Source organism: Vigna unguiculata, chromosome 2 (genome assembly GCF_004118075.2).
Source record: "Vigna unguiculata cultivar IT97K-499-35 chromosome 2, ASM411807v1, whole genome shotgun sequence".
Lineage (NCBI taxonomy): Eukaryota > Viridiplantae > Streptophyta > Magnoliopsida > Fabales > Fabaceae > Vigna > Vigna unguiculata.
Window position 1 is genome coordinate 618937 of NC_040280.1, and position 21829 is coordinate 640765.

Genomic DNA, 21829 nt, shown 5'->3' on the forward strand with positions numbered 1-21829 from the left:
TGGCCGATTGAAAGTATATTGTCTAGTGGTTTTTGCATCCTAACTTGGTGATTGAATTGATTCAATTAAAGATGGTTTTTAGCTTTTAAAGATAGCCTAAATTTTTAACTAGCCAATTCACCCCCCTTTTTGGCATTTCAATCATTTCATAACTAACACATACATACCTCCTCACTCGTATCATCACATAAGAGTATGACAAATATGAACCTTCCCATTTGTATTAATCACGTGTTTCAAACTCAATTACGAACCTCCCCGCTCATAATACATCCAAGCATATCCTAGGACCAAGGCCATCACAGCTACACATGCAAAAACACTGAAAATTCGTAATCTACCCTTGGAGCATCGTCGAGTGCAACCTAAGTGGCGCTAGGTGATGTCACATTATAGACCGCCTAATAGTTCCACAACATCGGTGAGTGCCACCCTTCACAAGATCCCCCTATTTGTAGCTATCACTTGGTGGTCCAATCTACACCATTAAGCACCACACTAGTAACACAAACTTTACTGGTTTTAGGCACTCCAAGTCAAATTCTAACACACCACTCATCACAGGAACCTTAAAATATCAAATGGCATATTCATACAATTCAACATGTCTCAACTTTACACTAATCACACATTATATACCTCAATCACATATATATTCACATGCACTCACCAATTCAAACCATGCCCACACTTGAGTTAGACAAGGAACACCACATGTTAATAAAGAACTTCAAAAAACAAAAACTAAATATTACATACACTCAGGCAAGGTCATATTTTACCCCAAACAACACTTGCAACATTCTATTTATTCTAATGCTTCATAGATACACTAAAAGTCATCACTACATGATCATGCCTTCATACATAGACTCACACTAATAGTAACTTGAATTTAACAAGATATTACTCATGCTCCTTAGCGACTTCAAAACCAGCAGCCACATAAGGACCATAACTCATGCCAAATCACAAAATCATCTCATGAAACACCAGTACTACTTCTTTTATTCCAATACTTCCATCCAATTAAAGACTAACATCTCGACACTTTCATATTTCATGCCTTAGACCTACCACAATACCATTTGTCCAATTCTTACCCATATTACATACATTCACAATTAATCATCCATTTAAGTATCCCCTTTGCACCAACACACCACAAACCATTCATTCTATTGCGTTGTCTCGCGTTGCTTGGCGGTGCATACTTGCCGGCAGGCGGTGCATCAAGTTCTTGGGAAGAACCCAGATTTTGCACTTGCGAGGAACCCCAAATCCCCTAAAGACGCGATCCAATTATCTAATTGCATAAAAACCATATCTAACCACGTTTCCAGCCTGCATCCATATACAATTAACTCATACAATCACAAAATCAGCATAATTGAAATATGCCCATCATGTTTCTAATTCATCCCCAAGATCTAACATGAACCCCTCATGTTTGTGCAAACATTCAATCATAAGTTATCATCAATAGTGGTAATTTGTGACAATTGATAACATCACATATTACAATGATAATAAAGGAATTTAATTAGCAAAAATAATAAGACGATGTGAAAAGGAACTATTTATCACTAGCCAAGCTTCAAACTCACATCCACCCAATTACCAAACATATGCACAACCAACAAGCCAAGAGATGTTTCATGAAATTTCATGCACATATATGATTATGATACCACATCACACAACCACACATACATGCAAAATAAAATAAATAATTAAAACATCACACTAATGGTATACACATGATTCAAACCCAAGGTCTCTCAACAACACCCATCACGCTTAACCACTTGAGCTACAATTGCTCCTTTGCTATGACTTGACAGACTAATTCACTTAGAGGTACTTCTAATCCACAATTATTGTTAATTAAATATTTATTATTTATCTAATTTTTCTCGAGTCTTACCGTCAAAGTACCATTCATGGTCTTTACCTTGATAAGGTGAAGCTATGAATGCATTGTGTGTTCCTTGTTTTTCATTTTTAATAGAGTGATTTTTTCTTGTATAGGACTTATAAAATCAATAATAACATTGTATAGCAGTATGACCATTCCTTCTGCGTACCTGACATATTGGTTTTGACATCCTATCTCTTCCTTTGCCACCTCTCATGCCTTTGAAATTAGAACCTCTCCACTCACCTTGAGATCAAAATTTAGTGCTTCTCGACTCATTTTTGGCAACAAAGCTTGCCGATGCATTCATGTTAGGGTTGCTGAAATTATTGAGTTGCTCTAGTATGCTTTCAAAGGTTAACAATTGAGTTTGCAACTCAACCCAACTAATGTCAATTTCGACAAACAACTTAACAACAACTGAATTGTAATCAGAGTCTAAACCATTTAGTATATGAATTGTTAAATCAAAGTTACAGATTGGTGAACCCACCAACTTTAACTTATCAACAAGATTTTCATCTTGCTGATGAGTCCATCTTCAAGAGAGAGGAAGCCAAGAGGAAGCCATGCGAAATTGATGAGACTTCAATGGAGCAGGATGAAGGTGTGGAAGCTAGAAGATGAGAGGAGAAGTGGTGCATCAATGGTGTTTAGATAAGCTCTCAAGTGAGGTTAGGCCAACAGTCAAGGAAGGAGGCTAGAGGAAACCAAGAAGGAGAACTCTAGCCTAAGTTGATTCACAAAAAGAGAGGAGTCTAGAGTCATCTCAATAGAGTTTCTCTACTATATTCATGAATGAATTTACAAGGGTCCTAAGCTCTCTATTTATAGTAGAAAAGGAGAGCTAAGTGGTTTAGAAAATGGAGGGAAAAAGGATCTAGAATGTGGTATTTAGAGCCAAAAAGAGAGCATGAGGCAAGTGTGACTTGCCACCTAAGCAAGTCACAATGAACATGCATGTAGGTGCATACGAGAAGCTTGGAGACCAAGCTTTGCGCAAGAAGGATGTAGATCCTCTTGAAATGCGTTCTCCTTTTTGGTGGCCCAATTTCAAGCCCAAATCTCCTTTGGTCCAATTCACTTCAAGGTCCAAAATCCCTCAAAGGCCCAATACATGGCCTAAACAAAACCCTATTCCACTAAGCCAAAAATATAAGGCCCAAAAGTAAACCCTATTCTAATATTTACAAACAAAGAGTCTTAGGCTAAGTCTTCACATCTTCCTTGGCCCATGTGAAGTTCATCTTGGGCCTTGTATGTGCATTGGAGGCCCATTCCTCTTGTATTCTCCTAGCCATTGTTCTTGTTGTAGGTTCCTTGGCTAGAGGCATCTCATCATCCCTTCCCTCTTGAGAAGGATTTATCCTCAAATGTGAAATTTCTGCCTCATCATCTGTACCATCTACAAAAGGTATTAAGTCAACAACATTAAAGGTGGCATGTACATCATATTCTGATGTGATCCTAACAAGGCCTATAACTTGGGTCAACGCCTAGGCCCAAATCATGCTCAAGGCCCAATACATGGCCCACATGCACCTTTAAGCCCAAGCCCATCAAGAGGCCCAATAACAAGGGGCATGCTCAAAATGATCCAATTCGGCTTCATTCAAGATGGCCTAAACCCACATGGGCTTCTCACACTCTTCACATGGGCCAAAGAAGATGTGAATATTTGAAGAGGTGTATCAAAGAGCAATAGAATAGCAATAAGATTGGCCCATTGTTTAGGCCTTGCTTTCTAGAATAATAAGTCAAACAATATGTAGTGGAATTGATAAAATTGGGCTTGACTAAGCGCAATAGGAGATTTGACCATGAGCTACCAAAGGTCCAAGGTGGACTAAGTGGAAGTCAACATTCCTTCCTACACCTCATGGATCATGCATCCCATGGAGCCAAGTCCACACTCCACCCATGCGCCTCCTTCATCCAAGGGCTAAGAGAGTGTCTTCTTTTCCAAGTCTTCATCCAAAGGCTAGGAAGATGCCTCCTTCTCCAAGCCACCATCCAAGGGTGATGATTAAAGCTTCTCCTCCAAGCTTTATCTAAGGGCCAAGAATTAGTCTACCTTTTTGGCTCACATATAAAAGCCAAAATTAGACCATTTGTACATTTTACTCTTGAATTTTTGTGCAGTGGACACATTTAGTTGAGAACACTCCTCACTATTGCCACTTGAGAGTCATCTTTTAGAGAGCTACCTCTAAATCACTCATCCTTTCACCTATCCATTGCAAGCAAGAGCCTCTAAACTTGCCTTCCACTCTTCCATGCTTCCTCCATCATTTCCACTGCACTTGGAGATTCATGTCTCCACCAAGCTCCATCATAGTGGTGTCTAGAGCCATCCAAACCGTGGAGTAGTACCTTGTCTTGGTTTGGTCAGGGTTCTATCCATAGCTTGTTTAGTTTTCCTTATTTCCATATTGTTTCCTCTCTTTTCTTCTTCTTCTTTCATTGTTCTTCATCTTTCATGGTTCATTTCTTGTGTTTATGTGTTTTTATGGTGTTTCTCCATTGATTTCATGCAACTATGAGACAACAAGAGTGTTCTACACTCTATTTGTAGATTTCCATGCTTGCTATGGTTCACATGATTTACTAGCTTTCCTTTAAAGTTCAGCACCATTTACTTCATTCTATTGAGTTTCTTACATTTTAATCGGTGAATCTTGCTTGTTTTTCATTTTTTCTACCGTTTAAGTTTTGTCTATGGTCTTCTTCTTCACTTTTGCTTCATTTCCACTGTTTATTTCCTTCATTTTTCTGTTTTACTAGCTTGAAACAGTGCCACCATTTCACAACTACGCAAATGATGCTTACACTATGTGTGTGGATGGTTAGACAGTTTTCTTGCCAAGATTAAACCATTTTCACTATTGGTTATGGTACCTTAGGGTCATGAGATGTTCATCTTTTATTCATGTATGATTTAATGAAGGCTTGATCCCTACCAATGATGATGGCCCATGCCACATGCTTAGAAGAAAGGGAGTTCCTTGATCTCTTCCTTTGCTTTTATTTTCTTTAGTTTAAAATTCCATTAAGTTGACTTGGTTGACTATTTTTAAGTTGACTTGTTGACCTTGACTTTGGGTTGACTTGTTGACTCAAAAGATTAGCTTAACCTTAAACCAACATGCTAATAAATTCCTTAATTTGATTTTGTAGGAATAAGAAAGGAGGAGGACCACATAGGAGACACTTGGCGTCCTAAGGAAGAGAGAGAAGGAACAAGACTTTCTAGAAGCATCTAGAAAGGAGAGGCCCATATACCTTGGACACCAAGTCTTCTAGAAAGTTCTAGAACCCTCTTTTGGGAGCCAATGCCATGAAGACTTGCCACCTAGATGGCTTGGACGAAAATTCACCCATGTGCACCCTAGGATGACCTACTTTCTAGAACATGCTAGGTTTCTTTTGTAATCCTTTAACTTAGTTGTTTTGCTAAGGGGCCCCTAGACTTGTTTATTTAAGGGGACCTCTACACTTGTAGAGGGGTTGAACATTTTGGAGAATTTATGCACTTTGTGTTTCAACCTTTTGTGAGAGCATTCCTCCTTAGGGAATGCAGTTCTTTCAAGCCTTATCTTGCCTTGGCAAGTGGCGGCATACACCACTCATCTTCAAGGTTGCCATGGCTTCTTCTAGCCTAGCCTTGTAGTGGCATGAATCCTTCATTCCTCCCCTTTCCCTTGCTTTTCATTTTAAATTTCTTTACTCTTCTTGGTTTATATTATTTCTATTATATGTTTTTCCTTTTGGTTTCTTACTCTGTATCAATCCATCCTCCTCCTCTATAGAACCTTGGAAAGGAACCTTCACATCTAGAAAACCTGCTATCTTAATGTCCAGTGGGGATTTCCTTGGTTTTCTTAATCAATCATCACCGTACTCATTAATCTTCTCAAAGGAACTAGATAATCCTACATCATTTGTTATCTAGAGCTTAGGTTGTCCTTGAATATGGTGTGTTCATGTTCTAACCTTGTCTTGTGTGGCTATCTTTGAGTGATCCACATAAAAACAGTGCTGACAACAACATGTGCGATTTTAAAAAATATACTATAGCTGTCTTGTGGTCAAAAAGTAACGTTCTTTATACCAAAAGAAATCTCCACAAGTCCAGTTTCCAACAAAAAAAGTATGAACGCATTTGGAGTTCTGTGGAGAGAGTTATGATCAAATGCGTGAGCAAAGGTCAAAGCTACCGAGAATACGAAAAACAATATTTTTAGGTTATGTTGTGGCAATTTTGGCTTCGATTTTGTGACTCTTTTGCTCCTAAATGTGGTTGGATAACATGTCTTTGGATGCTTAGTCATTGAGCTTCAAATCCATGAGTTTAAATGAATGATAGCTACATGTTTATGTCTTTGTGTATGTCATGTTGAGTCTTAAAATGTGCCTAACTTTTGCTTGAGTCATATGTCATATGTTAGCTTGAAGTTTTCTTGTTCTTGTTATTCCAAGTATTTGAATATTGCATTCACCTTATGTCTTGTTTGATGTATGCTCCTTGAACTTGATTTTGACCTAAAAATTTAGGAACTAAGTGTCCAAGCCACCCAAAACACCTTTCTCATTATTTTGTGAAACTAGTTTTTGAAAGAAGAAAAATTTTGGTACACTTTTACAATCTTACCGAGAGCAATATGGCTCTTTGAGAACCAAAATTGTGTTTCCATTAAGTTTTATGCTACTAGTTTTCATATTTGGGTGTTGGGTGATATTGGCTAATTAGTTTTGTTCCTGCAGAGAACAAATAAGATCAGTTAGGCACAAGTATCACCTTACCCATATCCACTATCTCCTTAGTTTGCTTCTTCCCCTTTGGCATATATCGGCTTGGACCCGGGAGGGGTTACCTGTAGAAAGGACTCCGAAGCTTAAGTCAGCCAAAGCTCTCAAAAGTGAAATCAGGTGATTAATGAAGTAATGAATGCGTACCTTTAATTCGTTGGGTCCATGTATATTTATAGATTATTAATTATGTCTGACCATTCCATGGGGTGTCAGAGGTCAAGTCAAAGAGGGGTTTTGGGATGGTTGTGTCGATTGGTATGGGTTGTGATTTTGGCGGGAAGAAGTTTTATCGTTTGGGATTCACACTTATAAATGTGGATTTCATGATGGGTGCATGCTTGTTGGTTCATTTGTGAGAATTTCACAATCAGAGATCTTGCGTGCGTTATACCTGTCCGACTAGTTCCTAATTCCTGCCGTCAACTTTTCAGAAAAAAAGGTATGTCTAGTAGTAGTTATAGTGTGTCGTTGTCTTCGTCTAGTAGTGAGAGTATGGAGTCTGGGAGGAGTATAGGTAGACATGTTGAGGAGGAGAGTACTAGTCCTGCGGGTATGGTGGGCAGAATTCTGATGGAAACGGTGACTGAGGTGTGAGAAGACCCTCTAGAAGAAATAGCGGAGAGTAACTGGCCAGCCAAGGGTGGTTATTGGTGGGTGGCTGCTGATGTCTGTAATCAATTGTCTTTATTTCGGTGGTCTCATCTGCTGAATTCTTGGTTAAATTGTAACCCTATTATCGTGAAAGGTGTAAACAAGGGTATTGTTTCCTTGGAGCGGGTGAGCGCCATTGACCGCGTATACCACGGGCAAGAGGGGGCGACCGAGAAGTTTTTTTACATGTACATGTGCCATTTCTCCCAGCTGCATGTGAGGTTACCGCTGGACGACTTTACCATGGGGGTACTTCGTGCGCTGAACGTTGCACCTACACAGCTGCATCCAAATAGTTGGGCCTACATGCAAGCCTTCCGTGTTTTGTGTCAATCACTATATCTACAACCTTCTCCTCGTGCATTTTTGTACTTTTGTGACACTAGGCCCCGCCAATCAACTACTTGGTTATCTTTGGTGAGCCGCCCTAGCATTAGCAGATTGGACGTGTTCTCTCAGTCCTTCAAGCATTTCAAAGACGGGTACTTTAAAGTTATGGTGAAAGAGGAGGGTAGGTCCTATTTCCTTAATGCAGATGGGAGCACAAAGTTCCCGTTTAGTTGGACGGGAAGCCCTTCTCGATATAAGGACATGGGCACCGACGAGTTGTCGGCGGTGGATAAGGAGGTGGTGGAGGTCTTGATGAAGTTTTCTAATAAGTTGCCCACTAAGGGTCTAGTTAGGGTTTATAATTCGGTTCACCCGATTATTGATATTGAAGGTATCTATTTATTACTTAAACTGTATTAATGTTTCTAAGTTGACTTAACCGAGTCTTGGTGCGTTTTTGTTGGGTACGTGGCTCAATCTGGGAAGAAGAACTTGGCACTTTTCCAAGTGTTGAGGAAGGAGATGGCCGCGAAGGCCAAAACAACTGGGAACACTGATGTTCCAAACTAACAAGAGTCACTGGTTGAGGTACACATGCATGGCGGTTACTTGGGCCAGCTCGACCCGGCAAGGGTAAAGATGTAAAGAAGGTTAGGGCAGCATTACTTGGACCGAGGTCGTTGAGTGGGACGAAAGGGCCAGAATCCAGTTTGATTGAGCTGCCGGAAACATCTGTAAGGAAAGATATTGATATCAATCTTTCGGAGACAATCATCAACTCGATCGATAGTATGGAGTCGGATCATCTTGTGAGGACCATGGTGAAATTTGGAAGTAAAGCGTTGATTTTAAGTCGTCGAGTTGGATCTTTGTATCGTCGGGAAGTAAAGGAGGTAAATCGGGAAAAGATGGAGGAGTTGCAAGGGAAGGTTGATAAGTTTACGGAGGAGAGGGCGGCCTAGAAGAAAGAGAAGGAGAGTTGGGAGGAGGAGAAGAAAAGGTTAGGAACCTGGAAGGTTCGATGCTTGGACTCAGAGGGTAAGCTTAACAAGAGGATAGCGGACCTGGAGGCTGACTATGACGATTTGAAGGAAAAATATGAGGGTGTTGAGGTTGAACTTGATGATTTGAAAGGTTGTATTATCCAAGAGCACATTAAAGGGTTCCGGAAGGGGTTGCGGCAGGCGGCCTTCTTTATAAGGATGTTGATGTCGCTGACTCTAAGTTTGATGTAAATAAAGATGTTATTGATAGGCAGCTTGTTAACGAGGCTGAGAGTAGCCCGAAGGAGGAGGTGGAGAAGGAAGCGGTCGAGGAGGAGAAGGAAGCGACGATTGCCGTGGAAGGTGGCGATGACAAGACGGAATAAGACTTTTTTATTTTTTATGATTCAGAATCGTTATTGATCCTATGTCTATAATAATTGGTACATCATGTCTGTGGCACTCCGTACATTTCTTCGTTTTTATGTTAATGTGATTAATGCTTTAAGTATGCTATCTTGTTTGTCGGATGTCAATAGTATTGATGTTATGTTTGGCTAATTCAATTGTTTGTTGAGGGTGTTCGACCCTATGCGTTTACTTGTGGTAAAGGTGAGGAACTTAAACGAATTAACCAACAAGTTAAGGGTGTTCGACCTAGGCCGCTTACAAGTGGTAAGGGTGGGGAACTTAAACGAATTAACCAACAAGTTAAGGGTGTTCGACCCAGGCCGCTTACTAGTGGTAAGGGTGGGGAACTTAGACGAATTAACCAACAAGTTAAGTGTGTTCGACCCATACCGCTTACCTGTGGTAAGGGTGGGGAACTTAGACGAATTAACCAACAAGTTAAGGGTGTTCGAACCAGGACACTTACTTATGGTAAGGATAGGGAACTTAAACGAATTAACCAACAAGTTAAGGGTGTTTGACCCAGGCCGCTTACTTGTGGTAAGGGTGGGGAACTTAGACGAATTAACCAACAAGTTAAGGGTGTTCGACCCAAGCCGCTTACTTGTGGTAAGGGTGGGGAACTTAAACGAATATGAGAAGTGAAGTAAAGAATGGTCATAAAGTTGGGAACCCTTCGTATTATTCATTGAATCTGGGGTGCCTCGTTAAAACCTCCCCGGCCAAAACCCTCCTTAAGGAAAAAAGACCAGGTGAGGAAAAAGAGTACACCCAGGGTTACAAGTGTTTAGTGTGATACAATACATGTTTTTAAAGTAGAACTTGAGATGGGACACATTCCATGTATTGGGTATTTCTTCCCCAGATAACTACTCCAGACGATATGCTCCTCCTCGAGCCTCTTCGTGTATTCGGTATAGGTCGTCCTAGTTGGTGGAGAACTTGCTATCCTTCTTTCTTGCACTACTGGCCATTCTCCAAACTAAGTCTCCTTTTATGAACGATCTTGGGCATAGGTTGGCGTTATATTTTCTGGCAGCTCTTTGCTTGGCGGCTAAGTTGCGTATCTGAGCTTTTTCTCTAAGCTCGGGTAGGAGGTCGAGGTGAGTGGCCATGTTTAGACAATTGTGGTGGGTCATATAGTCCTCAACGCAGGGATGGTTCGCCAATTTCTACGGGTATCATGGCGTATGCGCCGTATACTAGGCTGAATGGAGACTCGTTTGTTGCTGACTGAAGGGTGCATCTGTAAGCCCATAGCACTTCTACTAGTTCTTCAGGCCATCGGCCCTTGGCGCTGTCCAACCGCTTGCGTAGTTCTACTAGGATAACCTTGTTTGCCGCCTCTGCCTACCCATTGGTTTGTGGGTGTTCCACAGAGCTGGTTATGTGTTTGATGCCCAGAGTAGTGTAAAATTTGGCTAGTTCCTTATCTATAAACTGTCGGCCATTGTCGGTGATGATGGTATATGGAACACCATATCGACATATAATATCTTTCCAAACAAATTGCTGGACTTGCTGGGCTGTGATGGTGGTTAATGGTTTGGCCTCTATCCATTTGGTGAAGTAATCGACGACTACTATTAAGAATTTTACTTAGCCCTTGTCGGGGGAGAAGGGGCCGAGGATATCCATCCCCCATTTAGCGAAGGGCCATGGGGATAGTATGGAATGAAGTTGTTCTTATTTCTGGTGGATGAGGTTCCCATGTTTTTGGCATGGTTTGCATTTTTTGACGAAGTCTTGGCAATCCGCTTCTATAGTCGGCCAGAAGTAACTTTGATACCATGTTAAGAAGTTAACTTTAAGCCTGACTCAACCTTACAAAATTACATTGTAAGATAATACTTGCACCAACTTATAACGGGTGATTGTTGGCAATGACTCTATTCTTCACAAAGACTTTTTATCATAGCAAAATACTGACTACCAAACATAGATATTTGATTGTAAGAAAAAAATAGATTTCTTCAATTGGAAAACCCAAGGACCATTGTGTTGTCGGTATCGAGAATTTAAATCATCCCATAAGATTGCAACAGTAGAAGAGTAAGTGACACTCATAACGATATCTTTGGTTACTGAATTGAGAAGCCAAGATCTCACGACGCTCTCATGCCTTTTTCATAAAGAAAAATTTGTAGGATTAGTGGGTTTGGAGAGAGATCCATCAACGAAGCCCATCGGATTTAAGGACAACTGCAACAACGTGTGGGTCTTAATTGAGTTGAAGAAACAAAGTGTGAATCTGTAACAACAACCAGGATGATCTTAAGAAAAAGAAAGAAAAACTAAAAACAAGAGTTGTAAGAGTTACAAAATTGATACCATATCATAGTCACCAAAATTGAAAAGAATATAAAGAAATAGAGAAAAACAAAGAAAAGAGAAAAAGTATAGGAAATCAATATTCTCATCAATTACAAAAAAACGTGAGATATATGGGGTATATAAACCCACAAGAAAAGCTGGAAAAGACATTACAAAAATAATTGGAACAAAGCTAACAAGGGATGAGTTGATGGTGATGGTGTGATGAGTTGAAGTGAATGATGAAGTTGAGTGGAGTATAGGGATGACAGATAATTCACTATGAATAGTAAGTGTATACTTTAAACGAGCACCCGTGATAATGGGTAACAGATAATTTAATACTCACTTATAAACTGATCGGGTGCGAGTTTCATACTACATATACCTGTAAATATCCATTACTTATTAAAAAAATAAAAATAAAATAAAATATATATTTTATTAGATTAAATTCAATTACAACTAAAATTAAATATTTTATTAGGTTAAATTTAATTAAAATAAAATTTTAATTTAAAAATTTAGAAATTATATATAACCAAAAATTTTAAAAAACTTACAAATATTTTTTAAATGGGATACCCACAATATAACTGGACATGTAATGAACCAAAATTGTAAGTCGAATAATGAATATGCATTTCCATATCTAACGCAACTTGATCGCATCCCTGTATCCTGTGTAAGATCCACTTTGTAAGTTCAAAGTATCCTGTTAAATTTGTCGTAATACAACATTATCGATTTAACGGTGTGAATATAGATATAGCAAAAGGTATTTGTACTGTATCTCCCATCGGGCCATCGGCAACGCACAGTCCTCCGGTCCATCGAACAAGGCTGGGAGGGCTTGCCTATAAAACAGGGTCATCGATTGAATGATCCCACAGACGAACTGTAAAGTACCATCGGTTGATCGACGCCACAAATAAATCACGCGTGTTACCTCGTAAAAGACCATCGGTCGATCAGACCCACAGACGAATCGCGCTTTGCCTCGTAAAGGACCATCGATCGATCGGTCCCACAGACGAACCACGCGTTACCTCGTAAAAGACCATCAGTCGATCGGACCCACAGAAGAAACACGTGTTACCTCGTAAAAGACCATCGGTTGATCGGTCCATAGGTCGATCACGCATCAACCCATGGAGATCCATCGGTCGATCAGTCTCATAGGTGATTCGCGTAGTGCCTTACGTATGAGCATCGGTCGATCGGACACATAGATTAATTATTCACTTAAGGTTGTTAAACTCGGAAGATAACTAGCCTAGTCAAGCGGCCATCGGTCGATCGACCAAACGAAGCTAGTCAACTGGATTAATTAACATTAAACAAGTCAGTAATTTTGATTAAAGGATCATTGGGCCGTGATTAAGGAACCCTAATCATAGGCCCACACCGGAAACTATAAATAGGGCCCAAAGGTAGGTTGGTGAGCATCTTTAATTCGCATTTATTACTGCAGTTATACCTATACACTGATCGGTCCATCGACTAACTTAAGCATCGGAGCCTATTAAACAGGTACCCCGATCGTCTGTTCAACCGATCGAGCAAGGAGGAAGATTTCTTAGTGAGGAAGCTATCGCAAGTTGTAAGAGAGGAGACTTAGAGAAGAAAGGAGTAAAATTGAAGTGGTTCTTAGTAGGTGCTTGGTCCCTACACCCAAAACATTTTGGCGCCCACCGTGGGGCCGAGGAGTCGCTTATAGACCATACACCCTTATGGTGACCACAAGAAACTGAACTAGCAACGCTGACGGAGGAAGGATGGCAGACGATCAAGCAGACACAAGGGAGATGCAGTAGAGGATGGATGAGATGCAGAGAAACTACGAAAAACAGATGCAAGTTCTGCGAGAGGAAAACGCTACCCTTCGGCAAAAGGATGAGGCCATCCCTTCGACCCCCACCATGCCCGACTTGCTCCTGCTGAGTCGGGCGCAGCAACACCGGGAAGCCAAACGGTTAGAGAGCTGACTCCCTCCTACGGGACAAGTACAGTCACAGCCCCCACGGGTGGAGAGGACACAAGCGTCGAAGGGGAATGTTTCCTACGCGATGACCGAGAGTTCCAGGGCCAATGAAGAGGGAAACCCTTCCCAACAACCGATCCTCGCTTCGGGGAATTTCCCCTTCACCCAGTTCATACTGGAAACCCCGCTGCCCGAGCGATGGAAGATGCTGACCTTTGACAAGTACGACGACACTACAAACCCCGACAACCATATGCGGGTGTTCACCCACCAGATGATGTTCCATGCTGTGAGTGATCCGATCTGGTGTCGCGTTTTCTTGACCTCCCTGACGGGAGAGGCGTTGGAATGGTTCTCCGAAGTACCGCCCAATAACATCGACTCCTTCGCCACTCTGAAGGCTAGGTTCAGCACGCAGTTTGCCCCCTTGAGGCCAGCTATCCTAACGGTGGATAACATAGTCAACATCCGCCTGGAGGATGGGGAGTCGCTCAGGAGTTATCTCGATCGGTACAACCGTATGTTGGTCAAGATAAAGGACCTTAGTGATGAGATCGCTCGGCATCACTTTTCGTACGGACTTCAACCAGGCGTGTTCGCAGATAAGATAAGCCGCAAGAAGCCAAAGACGATGGAGGGGATGAGGGAGTGAGCGGCTAAGTTCATCCAGATGGAGGACATGCAGGAGTTCAGGGTGCAAAAGAGGGAGAAAGAAGATGCAGCATCACAGAAAAGCATCCCCCGACCGAGCAAACCCCTTGCTCGGCCCAACGAGAAGAAAATGCCCAAGTTCACCACGTATACCCCCTTGGTCGTTCCCCGGGCGAAGATCTTGCAAGAGGCCTTCAGTGCCGACTCACTTCCAGCGTCCAGAAAGAAGCCCCCACCTCCCGATGCCGATGGCAGCAAGCACTGTCAATACCATCGGACTATCGGTCATACCATAGAGGGGTGCCATACACTCCGCGACAAGATTAAGGAGCTGATTCGCCAAGGGCACCTGAAGAAGTACATTCAGCAGGACCACCCTCAGCGAAGCCCGGTCAGGAACAAAAGCCCAGCACGAAGGCAGGCCCCAGCCAAGTGGGAGAAGCGGCGAGAGCGAGAGCCCGATAGGCGAAGGAGGGAGCCATCTAGGGCACACCGAAGCCCGAGGAGGAGCCGTAGTTGGAGTAGAGACAAACCCTTGAGGGGTTACATCAACATCGCCGAAGGAGGATCGAGCTCATCTGCTCGAAAGAGGTATGTCCGGGCGCTCAAGTCGGTCCACTTGGAGGAGAAGAAGGTGCGATCGATGCCCCCTATCACCTTCACCGACAAGGGCTTCAAAGCCCCAAATCTCGATCATGACGACCCGATGGTCATCTTCATCGAAGTAGCGGAGTATGGGATTAGGAAAGTCCTGGTATGTCAGGGAAGCTCGGTCAACATTCTATACTGGAAAACGTTCTAGAGGATGAACTTGTCTGAAGACCTGATTGTACCCTACAATGAACAAATCATCGGATTCTCAGGCGAGCGGGTAGACACGAGGGGCTACCTGGATCTCCGCACCAGGATCGGGTCACGGAAGGACGGTCGGGAGGTAAGGGTTAGATTCCTTTTGGTTGAAGCTAACACTTCCTACAATGTCTTGCTAGGAAGACCTTGCCTGAATGCCTTCGGAGCGATCGTCTCCACCCTACGCTTGGCCATGAAGTTCCCGTCAGATAGGGGAACGATATGCACCATGCACGCGGACCAGCAGATCGCGAGGCAGTGCAATGCAGTTGGGTTAAGGATCACCATTTACAATCGCCCCAAAAAACAGCACCGATCGGAAGTCGCCAGGACTAATCTGGACCACCAAACGAACACTGAGCATTAGATTCAACCTGGCGGAGATACCAAGGAGATCTCGATCGGGACGCAACCAGGCCAAGTCACGAAGTTAGGGGGAGCTCTGAAGCCGGACGAGGATGAACTCCTGGGTGCAGTCATCTTGGAGAATCGAGACCTCTTTGCATGGTCATCAGCCGACATGCCAGGCATCCATCTTGACGTTATGTCCCATAAGCTGGCGATCTTCAAAGAAGCACGACTGGTCGCCTAGAAGAAGAGGAAGATAGGGGAGGAACGGAGACGAGCAGTCGAAGAGGAGGTGAAGAAGTTGGAAAGAGCCGGGTTCATAAAGGAAATAAAGTACACCACGTGGCTGAAGAACGTGGTAATGGTGAAAAAGGCGAGTGGGAAGTGGAGGATGTGCACGGACTTCACAAATCTCAACAAGGCATGTTCGAAGGACGCGTACCCCTTGCCCAGCATCGATCGGCTTGTGGATGGAGCTTTGGGGCACAATTTCCTGAGCTTTCTGGACGCATACTCAGGGTACAATCAGATCCCTATGTATGGTCCAGACAAACCTAAGACAACGTTCATCACCGATCAAGCCAACTTCTGCTACGAAGTCATGTCGTACGACCTGAAGAATGCTGGGGCGACCTACCAAAGGCTAATGGATCGGGTCTTTAGAAGGCAGATCGGCCGAACCATGGAGGTATATGTAGACGACATGGTTGTAAAATCGCAGACGGTTGAGGACCATGTTTGCGACCTCAAGGAGGTCTTCCACCAAGTGCGCAAGTACAACATGCGTCTTAACCCGGAGAAGTGCGTGTTCGGAGTGCCGGCTGGCAAATTCCTGGGGTTCATGCTGACCGCCCAATGGAACGAAGCCAACCCTGATAAGTGCACCGCCATCACCGAGATGAGGAGTCCTAAAAACCTGAAGGAGATCCAACAGTTGGTCGGCCGTCTGACGTCTCTTGCGCGCTTCCTACCCAAGTTGACAAAGAAGATCAAGCCGATCCTCAAGATCATGAAGAAGCAGATCGCCGACAAATGGGACGATCGATGCGAGGAGGCGTTTCAGCAGATAAAGGTGATGATCAGCAGCCCCCCGATAATGAACCGACCAGTAGAGGAACTGCCTCTGCAGTTATACCTATCAGTCTCGGACGACACGATCAGCGCGGCCCTGGTGCAGGAAAATCCGGAGCAGCGACCAGTATACTTTATCAGCCGGGTATTGCAGAGCGCAGAAACCAGATACCAGCTGATAGAAAAGATAGCCCTAGCACTATTGACAACTGCACGTCGATTGCGCCAATACTTCCAAAGCCACTAGGTGATCGTCTACACCGATCATCCCATAGCCAAGATACTCAAGAAGCCCGACCTGGCCGGAAGGATGATTGCTTGGTCGGTTGAGCTATCAGAGTTTGGTCTCAAGTACGAGCCGAGAGGATCCGTCAAGGGGCAACACTTGGCAGATTTTGAAACAGAACTCCACGGGCTGACCTCCCCGTCAGAACAAACGTGGGTGCTTTTCGTCGATGGCTCGTCAGATAAGCGCAACGTAGGAGCGGGGATTGTCATTGAAGGACCAGGCGGCTTCACGGTCGACCATTCGCTGCAATTCAAGTTCAAGGCATCGAATAACCAAGCGGAATATGAAGCACTGATCATCGGCCTGAGGCTAGCAAAAGACCTGGGAGCACGAAAGCTGAAGTGTAACACCGATTCACGGCTTGTGGTCGGGCAAGTGCAGCGGGAATATCAAGTCAAAGATGATCTGGTACTGCAGTACTATCACAAAGTGGTCGAAGCTATGAAAGAATTCGAAAAGGTGACCGTCCATCATATACCCTGGGCGGAGAATGCCCGAGCTGATAGGCTATCCAAGCTGGCAGAGGGAAGAGAGAAGGGTCAGCTGAAGACTATCATCAGGCAAACCCTGATGAAGCCCTCGGCGGGAGAATGCGCAACCGTCGACCGGCCAATGGACTGGAGAAGTGAGGTTCGGGAACTCTTGAGAAGAAGCGACGCTGGGGAAGAAATGAAGTCGATCGAGCGGCGTCGGGCACTCCGATTTGTCATAATCGGAGAGGACTTGTACAAACGAGGGTTCATCGCGCCGCTTCTCAAATGCCTGTCGGAGGAAGAAGCTGGCTACGTCATGAACGAGGTCCACAATGGCGTTTGCGGGATGCACAATGGCTGAAGAACGATGAAAGCACGGATACTCCGAGCGGGGTATTACTGGCGGACCATGGAACAGGACTGTGAGGTGATAAGACGAAAATGTGAAGGTTGTCAAGCCCACGGAAATGATGTCAATAGCTTCGACCGAGCTGCACAGCCTAACGGCCCTATGGCCGTTCGCACAGTGGGGTATGGACATCGTTGAAACATTCCCTATCGGCAGAGCGTAGAAGAAGTTCATACTATTCGCTGTAGATTACTTCACCAAGTGGGTCGAAACAGAGGCCCTGGCCAACATCACCGCTCGGCAGGTCCACTCGTTCGTCTGGCGGAACATTGTTTGTCGTTTTGGCCTGCCTCATACCATCATCACCGACAATGGCCGACAGTTCATCGACAAGAAGTTAAGGGATTTCTATAAGCAAGTAGGAATATGCCACCTAACCAGCTCGGTCGAGCATCCTCAAACCAATGGTCAAGCCGAAGCCATGAACAAGGTCATAGTGGCAAAACTGAAGAAAAGAATGGGAGAAGCTAAGGGAGCATGGGTAGACGAATTACCACAAGTCCTTTGGGCCTATCGGTGCACTCCGCATAGGACGACTAGAGAATCCCCCTTCAATCTAACGTACGGAACGGACGCTATGCTGCCAGTTGAAGTAGGAGAATCGAAGCTCCAGAAGGAAATGCAAGACCTCGACGTGAATTGCGGTCGCATGCGAGAAGAGTTGGACTGGACGACCGAGCGGGGAGAAAGAGCGGTCGTGCGAGCTGAAGCGTGCAAAAGAATGGTGGCAAGAAGGTACAATGCAAAGGTGAAACCGAGGAGCTTCATCCGAGGAGACCTGGTGTGGAGGAAGACCAATGAGGCGCGCAAGAAATCAGCACAATGGAAGCTGGCACCAAACTGGGAAGGGCCGTTCCGCGTGATCGAAAGCCTACAGAATGGAGCCTATCGGCTAGAATACCTGAGCGGCAAGGAAATACCAAATACATGGAACGCTTCGCATTTAAAAATGTATTACAATTGACACCACTATAAATAAAATGAGTGTTTCATGCAACTCCACCTAACTGACTGACGGGGCTCCCTACGGGACCCGAGCAAAAGCCTAACCGGTTAAGGTGCGGGCTTCCACGAGGAAGCCACGCTCGGTCAACACCGATCCAAGCGATCTAACTAACCCTACGGGTAGAGTCAGTGACACGAGCTGTCGGCTACGATCAAGGCACAACGCCAACGATCTAAATTGGTTAAAAAATAAACGCGTAATAAAGTCGGACTGTTCGGGCCGTACGTGCAGTAATTAAACCAAGTCAACAAAGCCGAACCGACGAAAGTTAAAGAGAGCTAAGATCAAATAGGTAATCATGGGCCGACCGCCCGATTGGGGTAAACGCGAAATAGTGGCCGATCGCCCTACTTGTTCAAACACGAAACTATTACAAGAAGGATCAGGTAAGAAGACGAGGGCCGATAGCCCCACAAGTTAACGCGAAACTATTAAAAGATGGGCCGATCGCCTCGAGTATACGATACAAGCAACAGAAAGATAGATAAGGCCGATCGCCTGAACAAAAAAGAAAGGTCGGTCGCTAGCAACAACAATAAACAAAGATAAAGCCAACGAATCAAAAGAAAAACCTGCCTGCCATATACATGTAATTGTTCAACAAAAAATGGCCTTATAACCGATCGAGCGTAATCAACCACAAGGCCGATCGAACTCGATCGGTTATATCAAAATATACAAAAAATTAAAGTTAAACAAACTAGGAGTCAGCCGCAGGAGGAACAGAGGTCGAAGCTGCAATGGTTGCTTCATCAAGTGCTTCGTAAACCCTTTCCAGCTTCCCTTCAACCACCCCCAGGTGAACGTCGAACCGATCGGGGGAGCAGTGGTAGAAGAAGACAGCTTGATCAGAAACCCGTCTCATATTGAGCAAAGATACTCTTTGGCATTCTTCTGCCAATCCGCAGCCGATCCGACGACGGCTAGGTGCTCCAATGACAAGTCATCGAAGCGTCTTTGGAGCTTGCGCAGCTCGTCAGTCGCTTCCTTGGCCTTCAGCTGCTCTTCCTTCGCCCGATCGTCGGCAGCCTTGAGGAGACCGACACACTTGGCATGCTCGGCTTTCATAACATTCAGGCGATCGAACTGGGTCTTCAAGTCTGATGCAAAATCTTTCACCTCTTGAAGCTCCACCTTGGCCGCCGCGAGCTCCTTCTCTAGGCAATCAATCCTGCTTCGATCGGCCCTTGGGAACTTGGTGCAAATTGCGGACAACCTAAGACTCAGCTCCCCAGCCGTCCGCAAAGCCTCCTCCTCAGACACGTCTTTCAACATGTCCTTGACGCGAGGACCCAGGTGGAAGGAGACTTCCTCATCAAGCCAAACCTCACTACCGAGGAAGGCGGTGGCCAATGACCCGAAAGCCTCGGCCTTCTTACTTCTTTTGGACGAAGGGCCCGCAGGGGAATCGTCCTTCTTTGTCTTCTTCCCCTTATCTGCTGCAGCGGCCGAAACGGTAGTTACGGGGGGGATGATGACAAACCGAGGCCTGGTGACGACACCCGACGCACCGGTCAGTGCATTGGTTGTAGGAGAGGGAGCCGCCGAGGGACCACCTTGGACGCTTTGAAGGGGCACAACTAGGCTTGGCAAAATGGGCCAGACCTGACGGGTCGGCCCGTCAACTTGCTCCAAAAAAGTCGGGCTGGGACAGAAACTATAACCTGTTAGCCCGCTCCAACCCGGCCCGCTCAGCCCGCAAGTCCGTTAGGCCAGCCCGTGAATTCAAGCAGGCCAACCCGCAGCCCGTTTACAATTTAAAAAATTAGGCTGCATCAGTGGGCTGCATTTGTTTTGTTTGTCACCAGCAACAACATCATTCTCTCGAAACCCTCTCGAACACTCACACCAACATTCTCGAACTCATACCAACACTCTCGTCTCCCACCACCACCACTGCGAAAATGTGAACCCGCCAATGACCACCCACTACGAGCAGCGACCACCACTGTAAGCAGCAACTGCCACTGCGAACAACAACAACCATCGTAGCACCATGCGACACGACGGAGAGCGAGATCGGAAAAGGAGGCGCGCATTGACAACAACGACCACCTCGACGCAAGGGAGAACGGGATCATGATTGGAGACGCACAGCAACAGCAACCACTCTTCCTTTCTTTCTACTTTGAGAACCCTTCTTCCCACTACGAAAGGTTATTGATTCTGGTGGTTGAGTTCTTGTTGTGATGTATTGTTGGGTTAGGGTTTCTACCGATTGGGGTTGGGGTTTTCTGAATTGGGGATTTTATAGATCTGAAATTTTGCACATTGAGATTTTTCAGATTGGGGGTTTTACATATTGGGATTTTTACATGTTCTCATCCTTTCTTTGTGAAAATCCTCTGCACGGTGCACTTCATCTCCATTTTCTATGCGATCGAAAACATGGAAAGAAAAAAAAATTAAAAATGGTGGGCCGGCTCGTTAGCTCGCCAACCCGTCTGGTTGCGGGACGGGTTCTATTATTCAACCCGTTTCCAAGTAGCAGGCCAACCCGGCCCGACCTGTTTTGGACGGGTTAATAACAGATCGGGTCAAAACGGGCCGGGTTGACCCGTTTTGCCATCCCTAGGCACAACCTCTTCCGTTGGATCATTCTCCATTCGCCGAGTCTTTGCACGGGCCATAAACTAAGCGTTGGAGATCGTCGTCCGAGCCATGATATCTACAAACAAAACAAAAATTGCATAAGTCAATAACGACCTCTACAACAATCGGGAAGATCAGAACAACTAACCATAAACCGCCCTCGACAAGTCCGGAGAGCGGAGGCATTGGATCAGCGGCCTCGATGGGATCTTGTCAGGGAGGGTCCTGAGGACGGCAAGGTCGGCCCGCTCGGTGGGGGTCAAACGGTCCTCCGTCCAAGGATCGCTTGGAGGAGGCAACACCGTCCAGTAGAGGGGGAACTTTAGCCGATCCTCCTCATCAAAAATATACTTCCTGCCCCGACCGGGAATTGAGACCTTGAAAAAACCGGTCTTAAAACCCTTTTACGAAGCGAGGTAAAGGGTGAACAAACTCTTGTTCGCCCCAAGAAAAGAAACCCAACCTTTAGACGTGGTGGGTCGGGTCTTGTAGAAGTGCAGGAATAGCGGCATGGTCGCGGTCAGACCGGCCGTTCGGCAGAGAACATCGAAAGCCTGCATGGACGCCCAAGCGTTCGGGTGTATCTGGGTCGGAGCACACCTGATCTCCCTTAGCACCGCCATTTTCCAATCGGCGAACGGCACGGTCAGGCCCAAGTCGTGGAACAAACAAGCATAGACATAGAAAAAGTCTAGCTTTGCTTTTTCCTTGTCGTGGCATACCCTTTCGTTGCTCGCAC

General features: G+C 44.9%; 1 protein-coding gene across 1 annotated transcript; it reads left to right on the plus strand.

Annotated features, from left to right (window-relative positions):
- Positions 1-14072: 14072 nt before the first annotated feature.
- On the plus strand, positions 14073-15269 carry LOC114173563. Its single transcript, XM_028058044.1, has 2 exons — positions 14073-14807; positions 14856-15269. Exons 1-2 carry the CDS (start codon positions 14073-14075, stop codon positions 15267-15269), a joined length of 1149 nt encoding a protein of 382 aa, XP_027913845.1.
- Positions 15270-21829: the final 6560 nt, after the last annotated feature.

Bases quoted from the DNA above. Each gene is read 5' to 3' on its own strand.
- LOC114173563 (XM_028058044.1), top strand. From the start codon at position 14,073: ATGGAGGACATGCAGGAGTTCAGGGTGCAAAAGAGGGAGAAAGAAGAT. The intron at 14,808-14,855 runs GTATGTCAGGGA...AAAACGTTCTAG, and splicing joins ATGGGATTAGGAAAGTCCTG to AGGATGAACTTGTCTGAAGA.